General features: G+C 38.0%; 1 protein-coding gene across 1 annotated transcript in view; it reads right to left on the reverse strand.

Moving 5' to 3' along the window:
• Nucleotides 1-24,397, reverse strand: part of ELAPOR2 (endosome-lysosome associated apoptosis and autophagy regulator family member 2) — a 72,481-nt gene that overhangs the window by 28,625 nt on the left and 19,459 nt on the right. Inside the window, exons 7-16 of the mRNA XM_080818668.1 lie at nt 21,359-21,539; nt 19,571-19,699; nt 12,745-12,835; nt 11,749-11,851; nt 8,267-8,404; nt 6,545-6,808; nt 5,668-5,841; nt 3,846-4,035; nt 2,554-2,650; nt 1,783-1,884 (exon numbers count right to left, since the gene is read on the reverse strand). Coding sequence (XP_080674794.1) covers nt 1,783-1,884; nt 2,554-2,650; nt 3,846-4,035; nt 5,668-5,841; nt 6,545-6,808; nt 8,267-8,404; nt 11,749-11,851; nt 12,745-12,835; nt 19,571-19,699; nt 21,359-21,539 — 1,469 coding nt within the window. The remainder of the gene's footprint in view (nt 1-1,782; nt 1,885-2,553; nt 2,651-3,845; nt 4,036-5,667; nt 5,842-6,544; nt 6,809-8,266; nt 8,405-11,748; nt 11,852-12,744; nt 12,836-19,570; nt 19,700-21,358; nt 21,540-24,397) is intronic.

Genomic DNA, 24,397 nt, shown 5'->3' on the forward strand with positions numbered 1-24,397 from the left:
CCCAAGTTTCTAAATGTTATCATATAACAACATGAGACTTTTTTTTTTTTTTTATTACCTTAAATAATCAGAACCCACCTTGGGACAGTGAGAGTGAGATACTTTCTTAAAGGACAGACCTGGGGGCACCTGGGTGACTCAGTGGGTTAAGCCTCTGCTTTCAGCTCAGGTCACGGTCTCAGGGTCCTGGGATCGAGCCCCGTATCAGGGTCTCTGCTCACTAGGGAGCCTGCTTCCCCCTCTCTCTCTGCCTGCCTCTCTGCCTACTTACGATCACTCTCTCTCTCTGTCAAATAAATTTTAAAAATAAACAAAAAAAATAAAGGACAGACCTGACCTTCGGTCATATTATCTGCTTGGAAGCCATCAGAGAGACTCTCTGAGGCCAGACTCAGGGAGGCTAGTTGCTAAGTCCAAAAAAAGGACCTTAGAGGTGCTACCATAAATAAAAGCAGCGTCTGAACTCAAAGCTCTATGGTGGATTATTGGGGAATAATTAAAGCCACTCTAACCACACCTTCTCCTAAACAAAGTGTGGTTTGCTGCCCTAACTCCAGCCTGGATGCCGGCACAGGGACCCTCCACCACATAAGGCTCTTGGACATCAGACTCCCCCTGTCTCTTTCACTTGACACCTATTACCTTTCATTGTGTTCTCCTCTCATCATATACTTCTCTCACCTTGAAAAGGTGAAAAGAAAAATTAATTCCCAGATCCATCAGAGAAACACAGCTGGTGAATACTAGTGTACCTTTATGTCCCAAAGTAAATCCGCAATATTGTTAGCACTGCTAATCTTTTTAAGATATCAAGCAGTTGACATAACACTTAGACCACTGATTTCCAATACTGCGGTGACATAAGCAGAAGAGCTTCAAATCTCTCATGGGTTATGGTGCAACTGTCAAAAACAAAATTAAGTCAACCATTTTCTTTTTTAAAATATACATTTTCACTAGCTTGATGGAGAAAAACCTGCAAGTCAAACTGTGCTCCAAAGGTACCTTAATCCCACACAGAGATTAGAAATAATCTACATACGGAACAACAAACAAGTGCAAAGAATGAAAATCAGCAGACATCTAAATGGCACTCACGCCATGAAAACAGTAGATAAGTTGACAGTTCTGAGTCCATGAAATTGCTCGTTCTCTCCTACAGTTCCCATCCAAGTGGACTGTATTAGTCAGACTGAGACTGTGGAGAGCTGTTCTGTCAATGCCAGTAAGTTAAATGAATCGTATTGTGTATTCTACAGATGAGACTCTACCTCGGTCATTCTGCCGCCATTCATCAGAAAACGAAGGAGCTGGAAACGGAGCATACAAATTATCTCCCCCGCTGCTTACGGAGAAAGAAGCTATGATTGGGAGGGTAGATTACTTCCGTCTAGACCACCAGGTAGTTCACTGATGAAGAACTATCAGACAGGTTATGTATAAAGCAGCTCTTAGGGAAATCAGGACTAACCACTATGAATTAATACGAGGAGACAAACACAATAATTATATAATTAGTTAAATAATTTTCAAGCCAAACAGACACTCAGGCAAACAGGAGGAGAATAAGGCATTGAGGAGACCGGGAAGTACTGAGATTGGTGAAGACCTAGTCCTCTTTAAGAGATGCTCAGCACATCCCCACAACAAAAACCTACATATTCTTCTGTTCTTTCTGCTTTGCATTCCTAGAGGATATGTCTTAAAATAGTAGGATTCTGGAGAGTTTTGCTGCCTCACAATAAATACAAATGTGAAACGACCACATAGAAGTAAGAATACCTGGGGACTGAAATCACTCCTGCTCCTGGTTTAGTAGGATTGCACCTCATTTTCACAGCGGTTGACCGGCCATTGACACAAGATGTTGTAGTTGTAGAAGACCTATTGCAGGGCAAATGGCATTTTACAGAACAGACACAACACAGATCTCCAAGACATAAATATCCTGTGTGTAACTGCTCCCACACTCTATGCAACAATGAATAAGAAAAATGTGTCCAAGTTCACTAATTAAAAATTTTAATACAAACTGAGCTCATTTGCTTTCACTGCCTAGGAAAAATGGTCTATTTTCTCAGGTAAAGTAATAAGCTATCATCAAGGTGTTTAGTCAAGTCACCATAATTATAATCAAAGTCATTATCACAAAAATTTTTCAAAGGGAAGAGAGGTTGTGTCTACTTTGGCGAATACTGAAATGTCTGAATTACAAATACTGCCTGGACAAGGAAGTAGAGTCTCTTTATTGCCCAATTTATAAAAAAAAAAAAAATATATATATATATATAAAGTATAGATAAAATAGAGTGTATACAAGAAATAGATATAAAGTAGAAATATAGAAAAAATATATATAATCAGAAAAAAGATATATATTATACATATCAGAACTTATATAACATTTTCAAAATAGTTCATGTTTCCTGCTTTACACTAAGTCTTCTATTTAAGTACTAATCATTGAGTATCTATTAAGTATAATAAGCTACTATTCTAGGTACCAAGATACTCTTGATTAAAATAGTCAAGGGAAGCAGCATCTTCACTTACTTATAAAAGAAATGTACATCTGGTATTTGGCTAGAGGGAACTGGGAACATTTCTTCTTTTATATTAATATTTTGCAATGTCGTTTCAACGGTCACTCCTAGATGACAATAAAAAAGAAGCTATTAAGCAATATGGAAGAATGAGATTTATTTAGTCTCTGTGTATCTGAATAGAAACCAGCTTTACTCGGATACTGTCATTTGACCAGAAATATTGTATTAAATCTATGCATTTACGGTAAGATAAAGTACCATTCCAAACTCTAAGAAAAAAAAGAAAAGAATCTACTACATAGCTCTGTAATTTTGCTCAAGTCACTTCACATCCCTGGGCCTTATGTCCTAAATCTGTAAAATGCATGAAATAATTGAGATGATCTCTAAAGCCCCTTCCAGCTCTAACAATTCAACATCCTAACATTATTAAAATTCTCGGCTTCTAATGAGTTGTGTTGTAAGAGCTGGGCTATTTTGCTAATACAGCTTTTCACTCAATATAGACACACCTGAGAAAACCAAAAATTTTTGTACCCAATAACTTCTAGAAAGCAACTCCAAATTTTGTTTAATCTAAAAGTCGGGCATTTCTCCTATCCCTTGGAGACAAAATGACCACAGATCCAAAATGCAAGCAGTAACAGCAACCTCTCCTGCTGACTCGGTAACTGACCACGGTGCTGAAAATTAAAGCTAAATTCTTCTGGAGTTGATAGCAATGGTTCTCAACTCTGCTGTACATTAGAATCACAAGAAGCTTGTTAAATTATTATACTGTTATATGTTATATCACCATCCCAGAGGTTCTAATGAACTCGATCCATAAAAATCACTAAGTGGTCATTCTTAAAACTTTCTTATGCCTTCTAGTCTACAAAGACAGAAAAGACAGACGGGGAATAAAGCTCCCCACATTCACCTTTACTAAGTGTCACCAACTTACTTATGAAAACCGGTGGTAGATATTATGATTTAGGTTTACACAATATTTGTTTGCTGTCCTTTTGTTTATAGTTTTGGTTTCTAGTCTTATTCTGCTTCTTAAGCTCCTGGAGAATTTGATGAAAGGCATAGACTCTCAAAAAAAATTTATGCATAAATTCAGGAGATCCTTGCACTCACTTAGATTGACCAATAGATCTCAACTTCAGGAGCTTTGGAACCATGTTACAAAGTGATGATTTAGAATTACCTACGGCCGTCATCATCTATGGCAAATACCAACACAATGACAAGTTATCAATACTGTGATTTCAGAATAACTGCATACTTACACAGGAACCAAATGAAGCTTACCTAAAAATGTATCTGCCAAAATGATGGACTGTGATGATAAGGCTGCTCGGAAACCCTTACTTTCAGAAGGAATAATAGTTGACTGGCATACATAGGCTCCTACCAAATTCGTATAATCATCGGACCCCGCCACTATTTCCTTTACTGTGAAGTCTGTTATATTGTTGGTACAGAGAGCCATCTTCTTCCCCTAGGAAAATAAAGTCATAAAGAGAAACCTCTTTGTGTGTGTGTGTGTGTGTGTGTGTGTGGAAGAGTCAGTCCTTATATTAGATCTCAGAGAGCTCATGACCCTCATAGAGCAGTGGCTCTCTCCTCACTGCAGACATCCTGCTTTAATTGGTATGGTGTGGGGCCCAGGCACTGGCATTTTTTTTTTTAAAGCTCTTGAGGAATTCTGACGTTTAACCAGGGTTGAGTCATTTAAATTACAATGAATATAGAAATTCAAGACTGCACTTCTCTTCCAACTACAAGCATCATTTGTGCTGGATGAAAGCTATCTAACTTAAGGAACTAAAAGTCACCCATGAAACCATCAATCCAAAAGATAACAATGTGTTCAAAGAGACAAGATAACTCTTGGTGAAGGTTTTAATGTCAAAGAAAAAGACGTGCTCTTCCTTCTCCTTTATTGGTCTGTTGTGGCAAAAAGGTAATATGAAGTCTGAAGAAGAAAGCCTGAAAGTCCTATTGAAGCAAAATTTAGGACACCATCTAAATTCTTAAGTTGGTCACTACAAGTGTCTTCATTCAGCTACTCACACGCAATGACATGTAACTACTCAACTACAGAGGAAGGTGAAGGGAATACAGGAGTTTACTTTTTGAATCATTCACTCAGTTGGAATATGTAATCTATAAAAATTGGAAGACTGTTTAAATATACTATAGTCCCACTACAAACAACTATAGCTTTATAATTTCTATGTAGGACAGTATAAAGGGAAAAAGGAAGACGATTTTATTAGTCTTAGCTGTAGGGTGAGCACACACGGGCCCAAAGAAAGGAACGTAGACTTATCTTTCTTCACGCAGCTAGCAGTCCAAATTTAAAAAATTTTCTTCCTCCACTAAGCCTTTTCACAGCAATACAGGTACAATATGTTGTTACTAAGCTTAAATTGTTGAAACTGAGAATAGGAAAACAATGGAAAAGATCAGAGAGAAACTATTGAGGAAAGAAAGGGAAACACAGCAACAAAAGGAAAGGAATTAGAATAGAAGAGAAAGGAAGAGAAAGAGGACAGAAAAGAAGACGGGGTAGAGGGAAGGCAAGACAGCGGCAACACAGGCATAAGGACAAAAAGAAATGTAATTTGGAATGTAAAGAATCTCATTCGCCGTTTCCCTCAATATTTAGCAAAACACGTACTTAATATGCCTTTATTTATTGAATGAACTGAGTGACTAACCAGCTGAGTGTTTCAGATCACTCCCTGTGAAATCAGAACAGGACAAACACCACACCATGTAAAATTTATAGATCCCTTTGCCTGAAAACATCTGTGGTCATCAGATCTCTTTTTATTTTCTTTGCATAAAATCTGGCACAGCATCTCATAATGAAGATCATTATCTCTGGGGTTTCAGGGGCTGGGGAATAAGTGCTCTGAGGGATGGAGAGGCAGACAAGGCTGGCCCTGCTGGAGAAAGCTGCCAACGTGCTAAGAGGCAATGCGGGATTTAAGCAATCACAGCTCAGTTTCTGACATTTGGTTGTTAGTTTCTGTAGAGATTTTATTGGGCCATCCACACAGAAAATATCAACTCAATCAGAGCTGAAATACAGCTCCGTCTCATTCTGACAGCCAGCACTCACCTCATGCCCACATAAACTAATATTGAAGAAGTGGAAATATTTGGTTCCTTTGGAGGTAAAGCTGGGTCCATTCATCAATGAGCCCACGCTGCTGAGGTTGCTGAAGTCATAGTGCAAACTCTGATTTTCTTTATCATGGTGGAAAAAGCAGTCACTATAGCAGACTGAGTGGTCCTTTGATTAAAGATTAAGAAACAAAAAAAATATATAGTAGAAAACGAAATATTAGCTGCTATGAAAAATGTATTTCAAAAACAGTTCTATGTTTAAAATTTTTTTCATTTTTTTTGTCTTAGTTATGGTTTATCACATAAATATAGAGAATTTCCAAAAAATAATTAGATTTTCCAAGGCAGAGTAAAGAAAAATCAGCATCTTTTAAAGTAAGAGCAAAGTTATTCTAAGACCAGTTTCTTAGAGAAAGGTATTTTAATAAATAGCCAAAAGTCCCTGTTATGCCAGTTTCAAGAGACAATAAAACCACTTTCTCCTTTACCCATAATATAACATCAACCTTTGCCCTTAAAATAGTCTAAAATATACTTGCTGCTCTCCCTATATTCCTATGGCCAACCCACAGAGGGAGTTTACTTGCTCTCCCCTAACAGAATACATAAAAATCTAATTTTAATATTTTTGGAAACCATTCTTATTGGGGTGCTTTTCTTAATATCTTATGCCCCCAGGAACTAGGGCTTTCATGGCACATAAGACATGTTCACATGCTTCATAAATGTAAGAGGAAAGAAAACAAGAAGAATGAAAAGGCCATTTCTAAACAGAATTAAAACACAGTTCCTGGAGAAATATTAAGAGGATCTTATGAGTGTCTCTATTAAAGTTTTCCTGGGAATAAATGAAACACACACTCACTTACCTGAGTGCTTCTACTCCCAGGCCCACATGGGATACAAGCCTCCTTGCCATAGACCTGATGTATGGACAGGTAGGTGTCAGGTGGACACTCCTTGCACTGGTTGGTTTCTTTCTCAATGTAGTGGCCTGGGGGGCAGGGGACACACGATGAGCCCGACTGTTCAGAACCGAGGGCACAGGCACGGCATGAGGACGCCACCCCATCAACTGCATTAGTGGCAGTGATAGAATAAATCTTCACCATGTCATTGATGAACCGTCTATTCTAAAAAGAGAGCAGAAAGTAATGACTTCTGCCTTGGGGCTGAATTGTACAACCAGATTGTTTTATGTGGATATCACCAAAATAGCTAGGCAGAGTCTTCCAGACTAGCAGTTTATAATCGATAATGGATTAAAATTACTTCTTCTTCGTTCTTTAAAAAAAAAAATCTTAAATCTTAACACTAGTAGCTAATCTCCATAGTAATGGAGTTCCAGGAGGTTATCCACAATCACCGCAAGATCAGGCATGTTTATAGGCTTTACATCTGGAAGAACTGGTATGGTTTAAGACAAGAGCAATTTTATCTCTCATGATGGTTTATTCAGAGATAAGCCTAACTGTAATGATACAATAGGATGTTTGCAGTGTAGCAAGTGGTAAAGCTTTTGAAGAGGGGTTAGCCTCGAAAGACTAGGACTCTGGTCCTCACCAAACACTGACCATGATGCCATCACACCATCCCTTTGGGACTTTCTCTCTCTCTCTCCAGTACTTTCCCTGACCTATGTATGGATTTCTAGTGAAGGGTTGCAGAATAGAGAACAAATCTCTGGGTCTAACTATACTTTTTCTTCTTGTAACATTGGGTCAATCAAGATCTAGTTCTCACCAGGCAGTGGCACCACTCTATCAGTAGAGAACAGAGCTACCGTAGACTATTAATGTCTTTTGTCTGGGGGAGGGACAAAAAGAAGGTGAGGAAACATTCCACAGCATGTTCATGCCCTGCGTGATGGTAACCCAAACACCCATCAACAATCAGAGTCAAATAACATCTGGGAATGGGTTCACCAGGGAAAGCCCAAAGAGAAAAGAGAAAATGTTCTGCATTTGTCACCACAGCTTTAAGTGGTTTACCTTGTTTTCACCTTGGGAAGGTCACGTCTATGGAGATCCACAAAAGTAAGTCTTGTTACTTTCAAAACATACAATGGAACTTACTTAGGAGAGAATTAAGTTCTACTCTAGCAGGGACAGTAAAAGAAAATAAATAATTCTGTGTGTAAACCCAATCATGTGTATATACACACTCTCCAGGCTATAAAAGGTGACATCACTACAATGAAATAATAAACCAATACCAGTTAACAGCTCCAGGACAAATGTCAGATCATTCAGAAAAAGAGGAAGACAGTCACCAGCCTTCTCAAAGTCTTAGAAAGCCTTAAAGATACCTTTTAATAACTACAGTCAGACTTTCTTTCTCTTAAGCTTTCAGCAAATATATCTGTTTAGTGTAGAACAATCCAAAGATACGTTGTGTTATTCATTTTCATACATTCTTGCTCTCAAACCATTTTAATACAAATCCACTCCATAACCAAATGATTGATCCCATATCAATAGAAAACTAAGTCTTTTCCTCCAGGAGAGATAGGTGACCATTTTGTACAAATTTCCATCGGGAGCATGATCTTTGCATTTAAAAAAAAAAAAAAAAAAGTGCTTGGAACTTACATCTTGACCTTGATTGGTTCTCTGGAATGCCCATGTAAATGTAAATGTTGCATTCTTGAATATGATGTGGGTATAAGCTTGCTTTTCTTTGGTTCCACCCCATGATTCCACCACATTGGTACTTTTTCTATTAATATCCTAATATATAGTAGAAAATATAAACAAAAAAGCACAAACTCAGGATTAATATACATGTGTATACATTACAAATATGTCTTTACAAAAACCCCTGGAGGGTCAATGAATATTTATCTGCAGAGCACGTCACCCTAGAACTCTCAAAACCTCCAAGTCTACACAAGCACTTACCAGCTTAATAATTACAATTTTTCAAACACATTGTCAATATAACCTGAAAGAAGTCTCAAACTGTAGTACATTTAAGGGTGTGTGTGTGTGTGTGCGCACGCGTGCATGTGTCTGTGTGCAGGTGACTCTAGCTTAGAAAATACACTTCTGGAGCACCTGGGTGGCTCAGTCTGTAAAGTGTCTGCCTTCAGCTCAGGTCACGATCCTGGGGTCCTGAGATCAAGTCCGGCATCGGGCTCCCTGCTCTGTGGGTGAGAGGGGAAACCTCTCTGTTTTCCATTTCCCCTGTTTGTGTTCTCTCTCAGTCAAATAAATAAATAAAATATAAAAAGAAAGAAAGAAAGACACTTCAAAGGGAAAACAAATTCCTCCGATTTCTCACAGAAAACTTCTAGGCTTCTCACAGAAGAGCAAGGCTTTCCGTGTTTGCCTTTTTCCTTGAGAGATTCTGCTAGGCAGCTCTTACACAGGAGTCCTAAGTTCCCCTTGAACCACACTTGCAACTTCCAGGCTTCTCCAAGTGTTTATTAACCAGAATGTTACTTTAAGTCCAAAGAATCTTCTTCTGCTGCTTAAACTTGAATTCCAAAGGAATATGTGTAAATGTTTTATTTCTGATTTCCTTAGCTAAATTCAATATTTAGAATATCCTACAAATGTGTGACATTCTAACCAATATGCTGTCATTAAGATGACTAGAAAAGAAATATAGTAAGTCAACCAAATAATGTAACACACAACTAATTAATTTGAAGTGAAAATCAAAGCCAGCCTTGAATTTTCTAATTAGTGGTCCCTACAGAAACCCTACTAGATGACTTAGAAATTCGGATGGGTTTCTGTTACATTATCCGGGATGTTGACCATATGGTGGCATGAGCTCAAGATATGTCTGTTTCTTTCTATGATATAAACATAGGAGTCAAACATTATAAAGTAATCAAATATGCTGTAAAGAGACGTGTCTTGAGTTCACACCACAGACAGGAATAACAGAATGTGCTTGTCATACATTACAGAATTCTCCACGTTACCAAATGACCAAACCACCATACATGCTGCTTCCTAAAAGGAGCTCAGAATATACAGACAGTTCTCTGTTAAAACATCATCTTTCCACATGTTTATTCCAATAATAAATGAAATTTATTGCATTACCACAAATAATACCATCTTACCTTTGTAAAAGGTTTTGAAAACCTGCATGGTTTTGAGAGCATTTCTATACACTATTTAATTGACATCACAAAAAAACCTGTGAGAAAACCAAATCAGACAGAGAGGAAAGAAAACTAACAGATTCTGCTATGAGCTAAAAACTCTAAGATTGATTTACAAAAATAAATAGCTGCGATTCCTACCCTCAGGAGTGCTTGGTCAAGTGAGAGAGACAAAAACATCAATACAGTCACATAATTAAAACAGAGTTTTCTCAAGGAGTTTTTGGAGCACACTGGAGAGAACGGCTAATTTCACTTAAAGGACTAAGAGAAAGCTTCCCAGAATAGGTGAAGTTTGAGCAGCCCTTGAATTATGAGTGGGAGTTCACCGGACAAAGGAGCAAAAGGAAGAGAGCCATTCTGGCTCAGAGTGCCAAGTATGAGAACTGAAGTACAGAGCGGCCCTCTAACAAATTCAGGATGTCTAAAGAGGTGTGAGTAGTAATGGCGGACTTGGTAAAAAGAAGCTGGGCAAAGAGGACAAAAACCCAAACCGAGCCATGCTAAGAAATTTTAAGTGTATTCAGAGGCTATTGGCACTCAAACCTTCGTTGATGTCAGAACCACCCTTGTGGCTGACTAGAGCACAGTTATCTGGCCCCATCGCCAGAGCTTCTCATTAAGACCAGGAGGGGGCCGAGAAACCTATGTTTCTAACAAATTCCCAGGTGATGCTGGTCCAGCGACCACACTTTAATCACCACTGCCATAGGCAGTAACCAACCAGCAAGGGGAAGGAGGCAGATTCGTTGTAGAGGTCTCCATTACTGTTTTGATGTTTATAAAGAACATTTTGAGAGCAGCATATATGAGAGAATGGAGAGAAAAAGAATACAGATGGCTACTGAGAAATAGTGGGAGTCAGGACCTCAGTAATGGCACTGATGGTGAAAAAGAATGAACAGATTAAAGAAATAGGGAGGTGGAGCTGGGAATTGAATTATTGCTTATTTGTAGTGTATTAAATGGATGTTTTGGGGCGTCCGGGTGGCTCGGTGGGTTAAGGCCTCTGCCTTTGGCTCAGGTCATGGTCCCAGGGTCCTGGGATCGAGCCCCGTGTCGGGCTCTCTGCTCAGTAGGGAGCCTGCTTCCTCCTCTCTCTCTCTCTCTCTCTCTCTCTCTCTCTCTCTGCCTGCCTCTCTGCCTACTTGTGATCTCTGTCAAATAAATGAATAAAATCTTATAAAAAAAATGGATGTGTTGAAGATTATTCATGATCTTCTTTTACTACAACAAAGTCTTTTTTTTTTAAGAAGAAAACAGCCTGCCTTCCCTTAAGCTGGCAGTAATCACAAATATTGAAATCTTCATCTAATTTGTATGTCACAGAGGAAACTGTTAATAGACTGCTAACTAGCTACTAAAAGACTTGGGAGAAAAGCAAAAACAATGTCTTTGAAGTCACTACTTACGGTGTTAAAATCTTAGCCAACAACATCGTAATACCCACAAAAGGTCTTAATAAATTTTGTGTTACTACTTTTCTCAAGCTAAGAGTTGAAATGTATAGGCCATCTAGAAAAAATTGGGCAAAAGTATGACATGCACGTAGTAAGTCCTTTGTCTACATTTATTAATTTAACAGTGAAGAGTTTCCTTACAGAGGTTTTTCCTTCCTAGTGGTTTGAACTACAGAATGGTTATTAGAGGAGAGTTTTCAGTGTGCTGAAGGCATATCTTTATGAAGGAGTTTTTACCAGATTACTATCCCCTGACTTCCATCAGTTACCCGAGCCCCCTTGCTCGGTCTTCCCCATGAGGAACACAAGCTTTCTTTGTGGGCTGCACTGCACATTTCTTAGTGACTCCTTTAGATATTTTTTTAACTTTCTGCAAGGACTTAAGAATGGGAAGAAAAATAGGATTCTTATCCCAACTTGCATGAATGAATTGGCACTTGAAAGAAAATGCCAAGCTTAGAAACCTGCCTTTGAAAGCCTCTCTTTCACTTACCACCATGAAGTATAGAACACAGTCAGCCGAACAGAGGGTCTCAAAGACAAATGTTATTCTTCCCAGTTCGGAACCCATGGCTCCAGTCATAGATGTTGGTGGCCTATTTGACAGATTAAAATTATAATATTTATTGTATATTCTAAATACAGTATGACACAAAATAAGTCACTTTCTCCATTAAGCTGAAAGCAATGCTCTTCTCTTCCCCTAATCAATGGCTCCCCACAGCCACTTCCTCCTTGCTCCATCTCTGTGCCCCCAGACCATCCCAGTAAGGAGCTTACACAACGATGGTAATATGCTTGAATCTCCTGATATAACTATTACCATCCATTCTAAAACAAGCAAAATACGCCTATTGGGAAATGTCAACATGGAGAACAAAAGCAAAAAAAGGATTTGAACAGTTATAACATACTACTTTACAGATAAAACTGAGAAAAAATAAATTTATAAATCAAAAAATACTCCCACAAACAACAACTTGGGCAAAAACTTTTTCATTAAGCTTCCAATAATCATGGTTATTGTAACATTTGGATAGAATTATTGTTAAAAACTTTCAGCTTCGGGGCGCCTGGGTGGCTCAGTGGGTTAAAGCCTCTGCCTTCGGCTCAGGTCATGATCCCAGGGTCCTGGGGTCGAACCCCGCATCAGGCTCTCTGCTCAGCGGGAAGCCTGCTTCACCTCCTCTCTCTCTGCCTGCCTCTCTGCCTACATGTGATCTCTGTCGTCATAAATAAATAAAATCTTTAAAAAAAAAAACACAAAACTTTCAGCTTCATCTAAATATACAACTAATGGTTACAGTTTCTCAATCATCAATTCTACAGATATTCTTAAATGTAATACATTATCCTACAACAGTTCACTATTTGCTAAGTCCATCAGAACATAAGTATATTTTATTAAAGCAGTCCTACTGCGTCTATTTCTATAGGGAAACAGGCATGAGGATTCTTACAGAAAGGAATCAGAATTGGTTTTCCTTACTTAAATCCTGGGATATGCAAGTTTAAGATCAGGTAATCATTATCCGAACCTCCAGCTCCACTCTGGATATGATCTCCAGCCACCTCCCAACCTGGAAATGAGATAAGGTGTCTTTATCAGTAAAAATCCCATTGATTTCCAACAATCTTTTTAAATAAGGTAAAAAAAATAAAAAAGACTATTAGTGTTTATGTTCAAAGTTAGAAATACTCCGTGTTGATCTTCTACTTAGAGGATCTGTCCATTACAGTGAGTAGGGTGTTAAAGTCCCCTATTATTGTATTATTACCAATGTGTTTAATTCTGTTATTAATTGGTTTATATAATTGGCTACTCCCAAGTTGGGAACATAAATATTTATAATTGTTGGATCTTGTTGGATAGACCCTTTAAGTATAATATAGTGTCCTTCTTCATTCCTTACTATGGTCTTTGGTTTGAAATCTAATTTGAATGATTTAAGGATTGCTACCCCAGCTTTCCTTTGATGTCCATTAGCATGACAAATATTCCCCCTCCCTGCCTCACTTTCAATCTGTAAGTGTCTTTAGGTCTAAAATGAGTCTCTTGCAGACAGCATATGGATGGGTCTTGCTTTTTTATCTTCCTGATACCCTGCGTCTTTTGATTAGGGCATATAGCCCATTTACATTCAGAGTTAACTATTGGAACGTAAGAGTTTAGTGCCATTGTATTACCTGTAAAGACCCCACTTCTGTAGGTTGTCTCTGTTTCTTTCTGGTCTGTATTACTTATAACTCTCTCTTCATTTACAGGATCCCTGTAATATTTCTTGCAGGCCGATTTAGTGATCACAGAGTCTTTTAGCTTCTGTTTGTCCTGGAAGCTCTATACCTCTCCTTCCATTCTGAATGGAAGGAGATATAGTGGATAAAAGTATTCTTGGCTGCATGTTTTTCTCATTTAGTACCCTGAATATAACATGCCAGCCCTTTCTGGTCTTCCAGGTCTCTGTGGATAGATCTGCTGTCAGTTTAATGTTCCTCCCCCTGTAGGTTAAAGAGTTCTCTTGAGCTGCTTTCAGGATTTTCTCTTTACCTCTGAAATTTGCAAGCTTCACTATTATATGTTGGGGTGTTGATCTATTTTTATTGATTTTGAGGGATGGGTTCTCTCTACCTCCCAGACTTGAATGCCTGTTTCCTTCCCCAGATTAGGGAAATTCTCAGCTATGATTTGCTCAAATATACCTTCTATCCCTCTCTCTTTCTTCTTCCCCTGGGACCCCAGTAATTTTAATATTATTTTGCATTATGGTATTACTGATTTCTCAAATCCTCACCTCCTGGTCCATTAGTTGGTTTTCTCTCTTTTCCTCGGCTTCCTTTCTTTCCATCATCTTGTCTTCTATGTCACTGACTCTCTTCTGCCTCATTTACCCTACCTGTTAGAGCATCCATTTTAGATGGCATCTCAGTTAAAGTATTTTTAATTTTGGCCTGATTAGATTTTATTTCTGCACTAAGAGATTCTCTAGTGTCTTTTCTGTTTTGTTCAAGCCCACCTAGTAACTTTATAATCATTATCCTGAATTCCAGCTCTGGCATTTTACTTATATCCATATTGATTAGATCTGTGGCATAGAATATTACCTCCAGTTCTTTCTTTTCTTGTGAATTCTTCCTTCTAGTCATTTTGCTCAGAGAAGAATGGGTGAACAAGAGAATAAAATCAAAAGTATCAACCATGACCCAAGCAAAATACACACTAGACAAATCTGAAGAGATCAGAAACCAAGAAAGAAAAGGAAAAAAAAGGGGGGGTAAAAGGAGAGAATATAATCTCCCAGGTGGACAAAACAGGTGATCCACTTGGTCGTAAGTATATTCTGATCTGTTTGTTAGAAGACACTAAATCCTAAAATTGTAAAGAAAACAAAACATATATATATAGAAAAATAAAATTGAATACAGTGAAAGGAAGCCAAAAATGAAGAACATATTTATAAATGTAAAAGTGAAAGTTTAAAAAAGACTTAAAAACAAAGAGTTGATAAAATAAGAAACTAGCTGAAAAGGAAAAGAGGCAAAAAGGAAAATTTCAAACTGAAAGAGAAAAGAATCATGAGGAAAAATCCCCTCAAATTCTACATACTATTTTCCCCTAGCACTGGAGTTTTGGAGTTCTTTGTGCTCGGTAAACTTTGTATTCTCCTGATGTTCCAGCTGGTCTTCTGGGGGAGGGGCCTACTGCACTGATTCTCAGATGTCTTTGCCTGGGTGAAGTTACACCGACCCTTGCCAGGGAGCCAGGGTCAGTGTAAGCTGCTCCGGGTAGTTCTATGTGGCTTTTGTTCCCTGAAGGCTTTCTGCCCCGCTTTAGAGAATGAAAATAAAAATGGCAGCGCCCTAATCACCAGCCCTGGAGCTGAAAGATTGGGGCCCCTCCTCTTTAGTAAACCCTCAGGGAATATCAGTCTTCACTCTTGTGTGTGCCAAACTCCAAAGACCGTATCTCACACCTGCACCTATCCTCAGGGGATGAGAGAAGGAGGAGAGAGGGGAGGGAGCAGGGCCCCACAGGGAGAGCTGTTGCTGGATCATTCTGCACCCTTGCACCCTGCCTGGGGGAAGGAGGAGGTTGCCATGTTCTGTCCTTCGCAGGGCACCCCCTTGCCATGGTTTGTGGTTTATGGAAAACAGAGCTGAAAGCCCACTTGCAGGCTTGCTGACCATAGCCAGTTTCCCCACTCTGGTGCTTGGGAACTTTGTCAACTCAGACACCTCCCATTCTTTCTGTGACCTCAGGGACCCTAAGACCACACTGTCCCACCTAGGACTTTGCCCAGTTTCATGACCTGAGCACCTTTCAGGCAGGAGAGTCTCTCCCTGGAGAAGAATGATAAAAGTTCCCATTTTGCACACTGGGGCTATATTACTTTCCAGGAGCTGGCTTTTAGAGGCTCCCTCCCTCCTACCCCGACCCATGGTTTATCTTCCAATACATCACCTCAGATTCATGTCTCTGCTCCTCCGGCCTTGCAAAAACTGGTTACTTTTCTATTTGTAGAATTCCAGCAATTCTTTTCTTACATCTCAGATTGAATTCATAGGTGTTCAGAATGATTTGATAGATATCTAGCTAAATTCAAGGGACCAGATGAAATGAGATCCCCTAGGTTTCTACTATCTTGCCTCATCCCCTCCAAAGTTAAAAATACTCCAAAAGAATTCCCTATGTTTACACTGCAGTTGTAAATTGCATGCAGAGGTAGACTCCTAATATCAATAAAGACATTCCATATGATTCTTCAGGAAGAATCAAGTAATGCATATTTTTGCACAGGAGCTATTTAAGGGAAAACTAATAGCAGTTTTCTCAATTCAGCTTCTTTTAAACTAAAATAGATGGTCTTTATCTTTTCTAATAAACTGAAATGGAAAATCTTAGTCCTCAGATAACCAACAGAAACTAGAAATTTCAAATTACTTAGAGAAGAAGATTTGGGGTCCAGAGTTCTTTCTTACAGTTTGCTGTATTGCTAGTCCCTAATTTACAACTACTGTTCTGCATTCATTCACTTACTCACTCAAGAGGCCTTCATGGACTGCCAAGAACCATGAGAAGCACTAGGGTTAGGAAGACAAGGCTGGGTCTTCCCTCACTGAGGGTCAGTAGCATATAAGAAGGAGAAGCTTATGCTAACAATTGACAAGAGAATGGGGAGATAGAGCTGCACATAGAAGGTGATGGGAGGTCTGACCTCTGCATAGAAATAATCAACATACCATAGGCTGAAATGGCCACATTAAATGAGGAAAGGAGAAACATCTCCCATGTACCATTATTTATTTGTTTTCAGAAATCATATTATAAATTATAAAATTTTGAAACCACAGAAAAATTTTAAGATGAAGACTACACTTACTTGTAACCCCATCACCCAGAATAAAACTACTGCTTACATTTTGAGTAGTTTCCTTTCATTATCTTTGGATGCATAGGTTTTTACATCTTTGAGATTGTGTTGTTGATAACATTTAGTGTCATGGTTTTATATGTTAACATTATTGCATAAGCATTTTTATGCATAAATACTTCACCAACATATTCATGACTGAATTAATAGTTTATCATGTAGATGGATATAATTAATATCCGTAATTTACCAATCACACTACCGGACTTACCTCCTTTGACCACACACTCAATTTAACCATTTGGATTGTTTTTACCTTTTAGGTGCTATAAATGACACTGTAATAATAAACTTATTTTTGGTAAAGTTTTTCTATATTTTTTTTAGAAAAGAATCTTGGTGAAAGCATTACTAGGTAAAATAGACATATTTTTAAACCAGTGTTTTGTGCTGTTATGGTGATTTGGAAATCAATGTGAATCAAGGAGGTATATTTGTTAAATATGGCAAAACTAAACAAAAAAATATGAAGCAATTCATACTTCCCTGTAACTTCCCACTTCCAAGTGAGAGCCTCTTAACATTTCAATGTATTTCTTTTCCATCTTTTTTTAGTGCACACTTTAACATACCTTAGATTTTAATGAATACTCTATTTTCTGGTTTTTTTATTTAGCACTATCTTCTGATTTTTCTCATTAGTATTATTTTGAAAACATTTTCCCATTAAAAATCCTTACGACATCTAATTTTAATGATTTAACAATAGGTTCCATGATTGCATAATTTAATTTAATCATATCCCATTTTTGAAAATCTAGTTTGTTTCCTCTTAATTAGCACTAAAGTTAACATATTTTTCCATAATTTCTTTCTTTACATCTTTACATTGTTACCCAGGTATAAATTCCCAGAAATGGAATAAATGGGTTGAAGAAGAACTTTCAAAATTCTTGAAACACTGTCAAATTGTTTTCCAGATGACTACGATTTTTAATGCTTGCATAATATTTCTTCTATCAGTACAGCATAACTTTCATAAACATAATCTTTTGCTGGATACTTAGACTATTTCAATTTCTGTTAGTACAGATAATGCTCACTGAACATCTTCATGCATAAACAGTAACTTGTCTCCAACTATGGGTAACTTTAAGGCAAACTTCCAATACATGAAGATGTACTTCTGTGTATCTGGTCTGCAACTATGTACAATTCAGACTGAGAAGACATGAATCTCCAAGTACTCCAAGTCACACAGTCAAGCTAGCCAAAGCACATCCACTTGAACCCATGACTGGGTGATCCCCTCATGACACAGGCTGTTCCTGGGCCTCTCACTTTGGTCCCCATTCTTGTCAGTGCTATTCCTCTCAAAGCTGGATACTGAACTGTCTAGGCATAAAAATACACATCACCTTTTATCTTCATTTTTGTATTATATTTTTCACATTACTATTTGTTATTCTAATATCACATACTAATAGTGAAGAGATGTCTATTTTTCAAATTAATAATTGAACATTTCTGAAAATTATAAAAAATGTACATTTTAGCCTCTAAGTAAAGGAGGAAGCAAGTGGCTACCATCGAGTATTACCATGAGAGTTAGACCAAGTTTTCCAAAAGATCAAGTAAAATTTCCAGATAATCTTTACTAGTAAGTGAATACACACACACACACACACACACACACACACACACACACTCGATGCTTTCATGAGTTCTTTCGATTCCCTGGCCTTCCCAATCTTATTTTTCCTCCATAAGTCTTAACTTCTTCAACTTAGAATTCAATCATGGGATCTTTTAGGAACATAAACCCTCATGGTCAAGTAATTACTACTGTATTTTTTCTTCTTCTCCCTTAGGATAACTTCCTAGAAGTGGAAGTATTCAAGGACCTACTATTTTTCAATCTTCATTTTCATGTGTTCACCTCACTTCCTACATCCCAAGTATATTTATTTCAGATAGGTACTGACTTAAAACAGAAGCAATTTAAAAGAATTTTTTAAAACAACAAAATGTAATATGGAGAAAAAGTAGGCTCATTAAAATTGCTAATGAGATGATGAAAGTAAAAGGATGCATTTTGGTATAAAACCCTAGTATTTGTGAACAGCTACTCCTAGCATTAAGTTTAAAAATACACGTATAGGGGCGCCTGGGTGGCTCAGTGAGTTAAAGCCTCTGCCTTTGGCTTGGGTCATGATCTCAGGGTCCTGGGATCGAGCCCCATATTGGGCTCTCTGTTCGGCAGGGAGCCTGCTTCCACCCCCACCCCCGCCTGCCTCTCTGCCTACTTGTAATCTCTGTCTGTAAATAAATAAATAAAATCTTTAAAAAAAAATACACATATAGATACTGTCACTCATTCAACCAGGAAATATTGCAGAAAACTAAGTGCTAGCCTCTCTCGGGTCTTAAAATATTGGAACAAATAAAATTCAGCCACAATCTTACAAAACTCTGTCACATTTTCAAGTTTTCAATGGGTGGGGCTTACATATATTTTGTACACACAATCACAGATTTCATAGGAAAGGGGACTTAGAGATGACCTCACCTCTCAACACAGCTTAGTCCTGAGCCAGACTCAATGCTGGCAGAAATGCTGTCATCCTATTCTTCAAAATGGCAAGTAACATGGATTTCATTACCTCCCTTGGTGATCTACTCTAAATACATTTATAACCATAAATGGTGACCTGAATATCTACTTCAAAGCTGACTCCAAAAAAATGCAAAATAGTTCATACTGTTACAGAGAAGTTGACTGGTTGTGACACCCTATTCACTATTTCCGTGTGAGGGCTGGAAGGCAGACAAGTAGCCAACGGACAGGAATGAAGTTCCTCATACCCACGTTTGGTATGTTTTTAGAGAGCTGGGTCCAAGAAACTCTATGACCCAATATGTCCAGGAGGCCGATTCTGAACTCACCATTCATTCCATCGCACTTTGAATTCCCAACATTAAAGCAGGAAGTTTTCATGTTGCCAGGAAGGACATTCCACCATTTATATTCAAACCCAAGCGCAGGCTCCATTCCTGCTGGACACGGTCTACATTCTATGAGAGACAGGTGAAGGAAATAATTACAGTTAAATCGCATCTGGACATCTTCCTCTTCCTCTGAGTACTACTAAACTTTAATTAGCAGAGAGGAATGCAGGAAGGAGAGATAGTAGAGCATCAATTCCCTTAAGAATTAATAACTTTTTCTAAAATAATCTGGAAAGAAAAATATTTCTGGATATAGTTTACCCATATACACTTGATTAACATGAAAAAGGAAAAGGATCAATATAAAATCTTTTAAAATTATTTTTTTTCCTTCATTTCTGAGAGTAACTGCTAATATCAATCACCCTGCACAAGAAGGGTAACCCGAAACTAGTTCTCTTGTATGTGCTCTTAAGATCAGTCCCCTTTACCTCATGAACAAGGAAATATTTCAGCCTTCCTATTGGTTATTAAACTTAACAGAGTACCATTAAATTATGGACTCATTACTTGAAATACAAAATATTGGCTATGTTGAAAAATGATACTGGGAGTTGAGAGTCATGTTTATCAATAAACCTAATTTAAATTACTATGTGCAACAATGAAATGGAAGGGTCCTGTCCAACCATTTCTGAATTTATCCAACACACTTGCATTAATCATGTCATTAGAAATGTTCACTGAGCAAACACTTCTTGATACCAGAGTACTTTAGACACATTTTTACATAACCTGTTCGAAGAATATGAGCTAGATATTATTACTCACAATTTTAAGGGTGGGAAAATTGAGGTTCAAAAGATTTAAGGAACTTGGATTAATCACACTAATGGCTGCCTGTCGGATGTGGATTCAAAATCAAGTTAATCAGACTCTTAAGTCCCTCTTATGCTATCTACCAAAGGCTCTGGGTAGTAAGCAGGTAGCCTGGCTATATTCAAGAGAGATGACCACAACTGAAATACATTGTAATTTTTGTCTATCAAAATTAAAACAAACTCTGCAACACTTTCTATATTATTTGATAAGCACTAACATTTTCTCAACTGTACACCCTGAAAAATTAAGAGACTATCTTCACTGCCATATGTTCAAAACAAGTAATTTTTTGCTATTACTATAGCACAAAATGTAATTTATGACTCCAAAGCTGAATTAGAAGAGGTTATAACTTATGCTTGCATACATATATGTGTACACACTCACTGGAAAACGAGTGCCTATCCTTAACACTTAATATGGTGGAATGGTTTTTTAAGATTTTATTTATTTGAGAGACAGAGGGAGAGCATGAGTGGGGGAGAGAGGAGCCGGGTCGGGCAGAGGGAGAGGGAGAAGCAGATTCCCTGCTGAGCAAGGAGCCCGATGCTGGACTCCATCCCAGGACCCTGAGATCATGACCTGAGCCGAAGGCAGATGCTTAACAAAGTGAGCCCACCCGGGCCTCCCTATGGCGGAATTTTTTAATCAACATTCAAAGGCAGAGTGAGTCATCCAGTGAAGAGGGTATTACACGTATTACACAAAATGCCAAGAAAAAACTCTCCTTGTGGTATGTTAAAGAAGGCACTGCCACCTCACGATTCATTATATTTCTCAACTCTTCTTTAGTCTCTGTGAGATAAGTATGTTTTATAAATAAGTCTTCTGTAAAAGCAATGAAGAACAAAGTCACAATAGCCCAGCAAGATTATTTTGCTAAAGGTCCAACTGGCATCCTACCCTTTGTTCCATCCGAAAACGTTCCAGGAGGGCAGGGATGGCAAGATGATGATCCATTGTTATAAAATCCAGGGTTGCAAGGGGGACAGTCCTTCTTCTCTCCAGAAGGGGGCAACCTAATAGCATCTGTGAGATCCTCCCGGCAGATTTTGGGCTCTATCCACTTGTACATAATTTGCGTCTGGGGGGGAAAAAAAGCTTGTAGGTCATATAAGATGCTTTATTTGCTTTAACTTTTCAGTAATAAAAACTTTAAACAGAAAGCCTAAGAAAAGTCAAATAGTGAAAGAACAGAAGTGCCAGGTGAAAAGAATCTAAACCATTAGTAACAGAATGAGATAGAAAGAAAAAAGCTTTGGTTGGGAGAATGGCCGTTACTTCCACATGTTTTTACTATGAGCTACAGGTGGGCCTTACCGTATCCATACAGCACATTCATCATCATCGAATACCACTTCGAAGTATAGATACGGGATTATAACCCTCATTCTCACAGCCACTCACGCACTTTATTCCTTAATGACACAGGCGTCTGGGCAGACTGCCTTTTCTGTTTCAAGACCTTCACTACTCTCTTCCTTTCCCTCACCCTCAGCACCTATCACCATGCCTAGCACAATCTGATCACCAAAGAAAAGGTGTACGTTTTTAAAAAGACAATGTCTAGCTTCACTTTTCAATCCTGCATTTCACAAATACATGTGGTTGCTCTCTGAATCTTTTCCAATACCCTGATGTTAAACCACAAGAGCCATAGCTAAAATATTTCTAATTCTGGGCCCTGTTGCAGGTGCTTCTACCATCAGAATTAAGACAACCTCTACTTTCAACGACAGAAGTCTTTTAAACCTTATCTTCTCATTCTCTCTCACACATACACACACCCCTACGTGACACGAAATACACAAGATAACTATAACTCAGCCAAACCCAGAAAGTTGTGATTATAAAATTACTCATTGTGAAAACAGAAAAATTAAATGGTTTAGCTATTTCACAAACAAAATCAATATGCTCAGTAAAAATAAGAAGGTATTTTAAATGCAAAGGGAAAAATAATTTTGTAACTATAGTTTTTTAAAAAAGACTCTGTTTCCTTCACTAGATGTAAAATCTAGTGAAAGACTGTTTTCTCCTTTAAAACAACTTGCAATAGTAAGTCTAATACTGAAGGTGGAGAAACAAAATTGTAGACAGTTCTTTATAGCTATTTTCAGTTAATAGGAAATTAAATATAGCACACCCTTTAGACCACTCAATTTTATTCTCAAGTATTCTCTTATGGAAGAGCAAATTACCTTATCTGAAGAAGGATGCTTAAGGAAATGGTTTAAGAGGTAGATGTCTCAACAGAATTATAAATAACATTTTTTTTCCTTTTATAACTCTCTTTCTACATTCATTTTATGGCCCACATCATGATACAGTTCAACCAGTCACTGCACCCAACTGCCTCTCTTCCCATCTGTAAAATGATGCAGCTCCTGTTGAGGCTTCCTCAACAGCTTAAAAAAAAAAAAATTACCTAGATCCTGTATCCATAAGGGGTTCTCAATTCCTCTGAAAAAAGGTGTACAAAATTCAGAGAATCTAAGCAAATAAAACATCATTATACCTGGGGAATTGTCTTTCTAAAAATCCAGCTTAGCAAGTAGAGAGGACAAGTTTCTGACCCAGGGAACTCACAAATTTGCTGATTTACTTTGACATGAATTAAAACCGCATTGTACTAGGTGTGAGCTATTGCACTGTTGAAAATAGGCAGTTCCCGCATGGGAGTCGGGGTGGCGATGAGGCTGAGCACACACACTGATCCTGGGGGCACGCCTTGTGTGCCTCTCCAACACTGTGGGAAGTCGGTATTATTGTCCTCAAGTTTATAAATGAGGAAGTTGTGGGTAAGAGCTGTTGAACAACTTGCCCAGGAATTAGGCAAAACTCATAAAGAGTGACATAACACTCGAGAAGGGTCAGTTCAGTTAGGGTAAAAATAGTCAAATAAGGAAATATATTTTTGACAAGTCAGCTGACCACATGATTCTGAATCCAAGCACAGTAAATGTTTAAAAATTAGAAAATGTGCACCACCTTTAAATATTTAAACAGTGAGAAGCCAAATTTCAAATGCTCTACAGTAAAAGTTGCATTTACGAGACCTCTTGCTTCACATGGCAGGTTGAGTCTATGCCTTTCTTTCTACTGGGGACAGATGCTATCAAGTGGAGCTAGCTGGGGAAAGATAATAATATAAATGGTACTTAGCGCCAGATGGCTCACAGTGCAGGTGAAAAACCAACAATCAACTCATTCTTTGGCAAGTCGAGATAAAATTATGAAATATTTTATGAAACCAAAAAGCCCTAATAGAGCAAAATCTATCAGATTGCGAGTAAGATTAGAGAAGACCTATAGAGTCCGAGTATTTTATATTAAGCATGAATAAAATATATTTTATTTTATTTTATTTTATTTATTTTATTTATATTTATTTATATTTTATTTATTTATTATTTTATTTTTTATTTTATTTTATTTTATTTTAAATGAATAAAATATATTTTAGAGAAACACATGTAGGTATCAATTCTCATGTCAAAAAAAAAAAATACAGGACTGGGAAGACTAAGATTTAGACAAATTTTGAGAATGTATCTGTCCATGCCTGCCAGCTTTCTTCCTTGAAATGTCCCTACACATTTGTAGACTGGCTGAATTCATCAGAGTCAAATTACATGTGCTTTTACAAGTCTACCAACTGCCACTCCAGCCTAGCTGCCTTGCGCTCTATAATGTTCTGACTCGTATGTTCCCAACCAGGTGGGCTACTGCTTGCCTTCCGGCCTTTCCCAATCCTTGATCTTTTCCAGAAATGAGACACTGGGCCCTCATGATTTGTCTCTTTGACGGGCCCACACCATTCTGCCAAGTTGCATCCACTGCCTCCTTCAAACCCATGCTCAACGTCCAATGTGCTCTAAGCCCTCTTCTTCCTCTATGTGGAAGACAGTGTGGGGATGAAACATTGTCCTGGAGACTGTA

This window comes from Martes martes, assembly GCF_963455335.1.
Source record: "Martes martes genome assembly, chromosome: 11".
NCBI lineage: Eukaryota > Metazoa > Chordata > Mammalia > Carnivora > Mustelidae > Martes > Martes martes.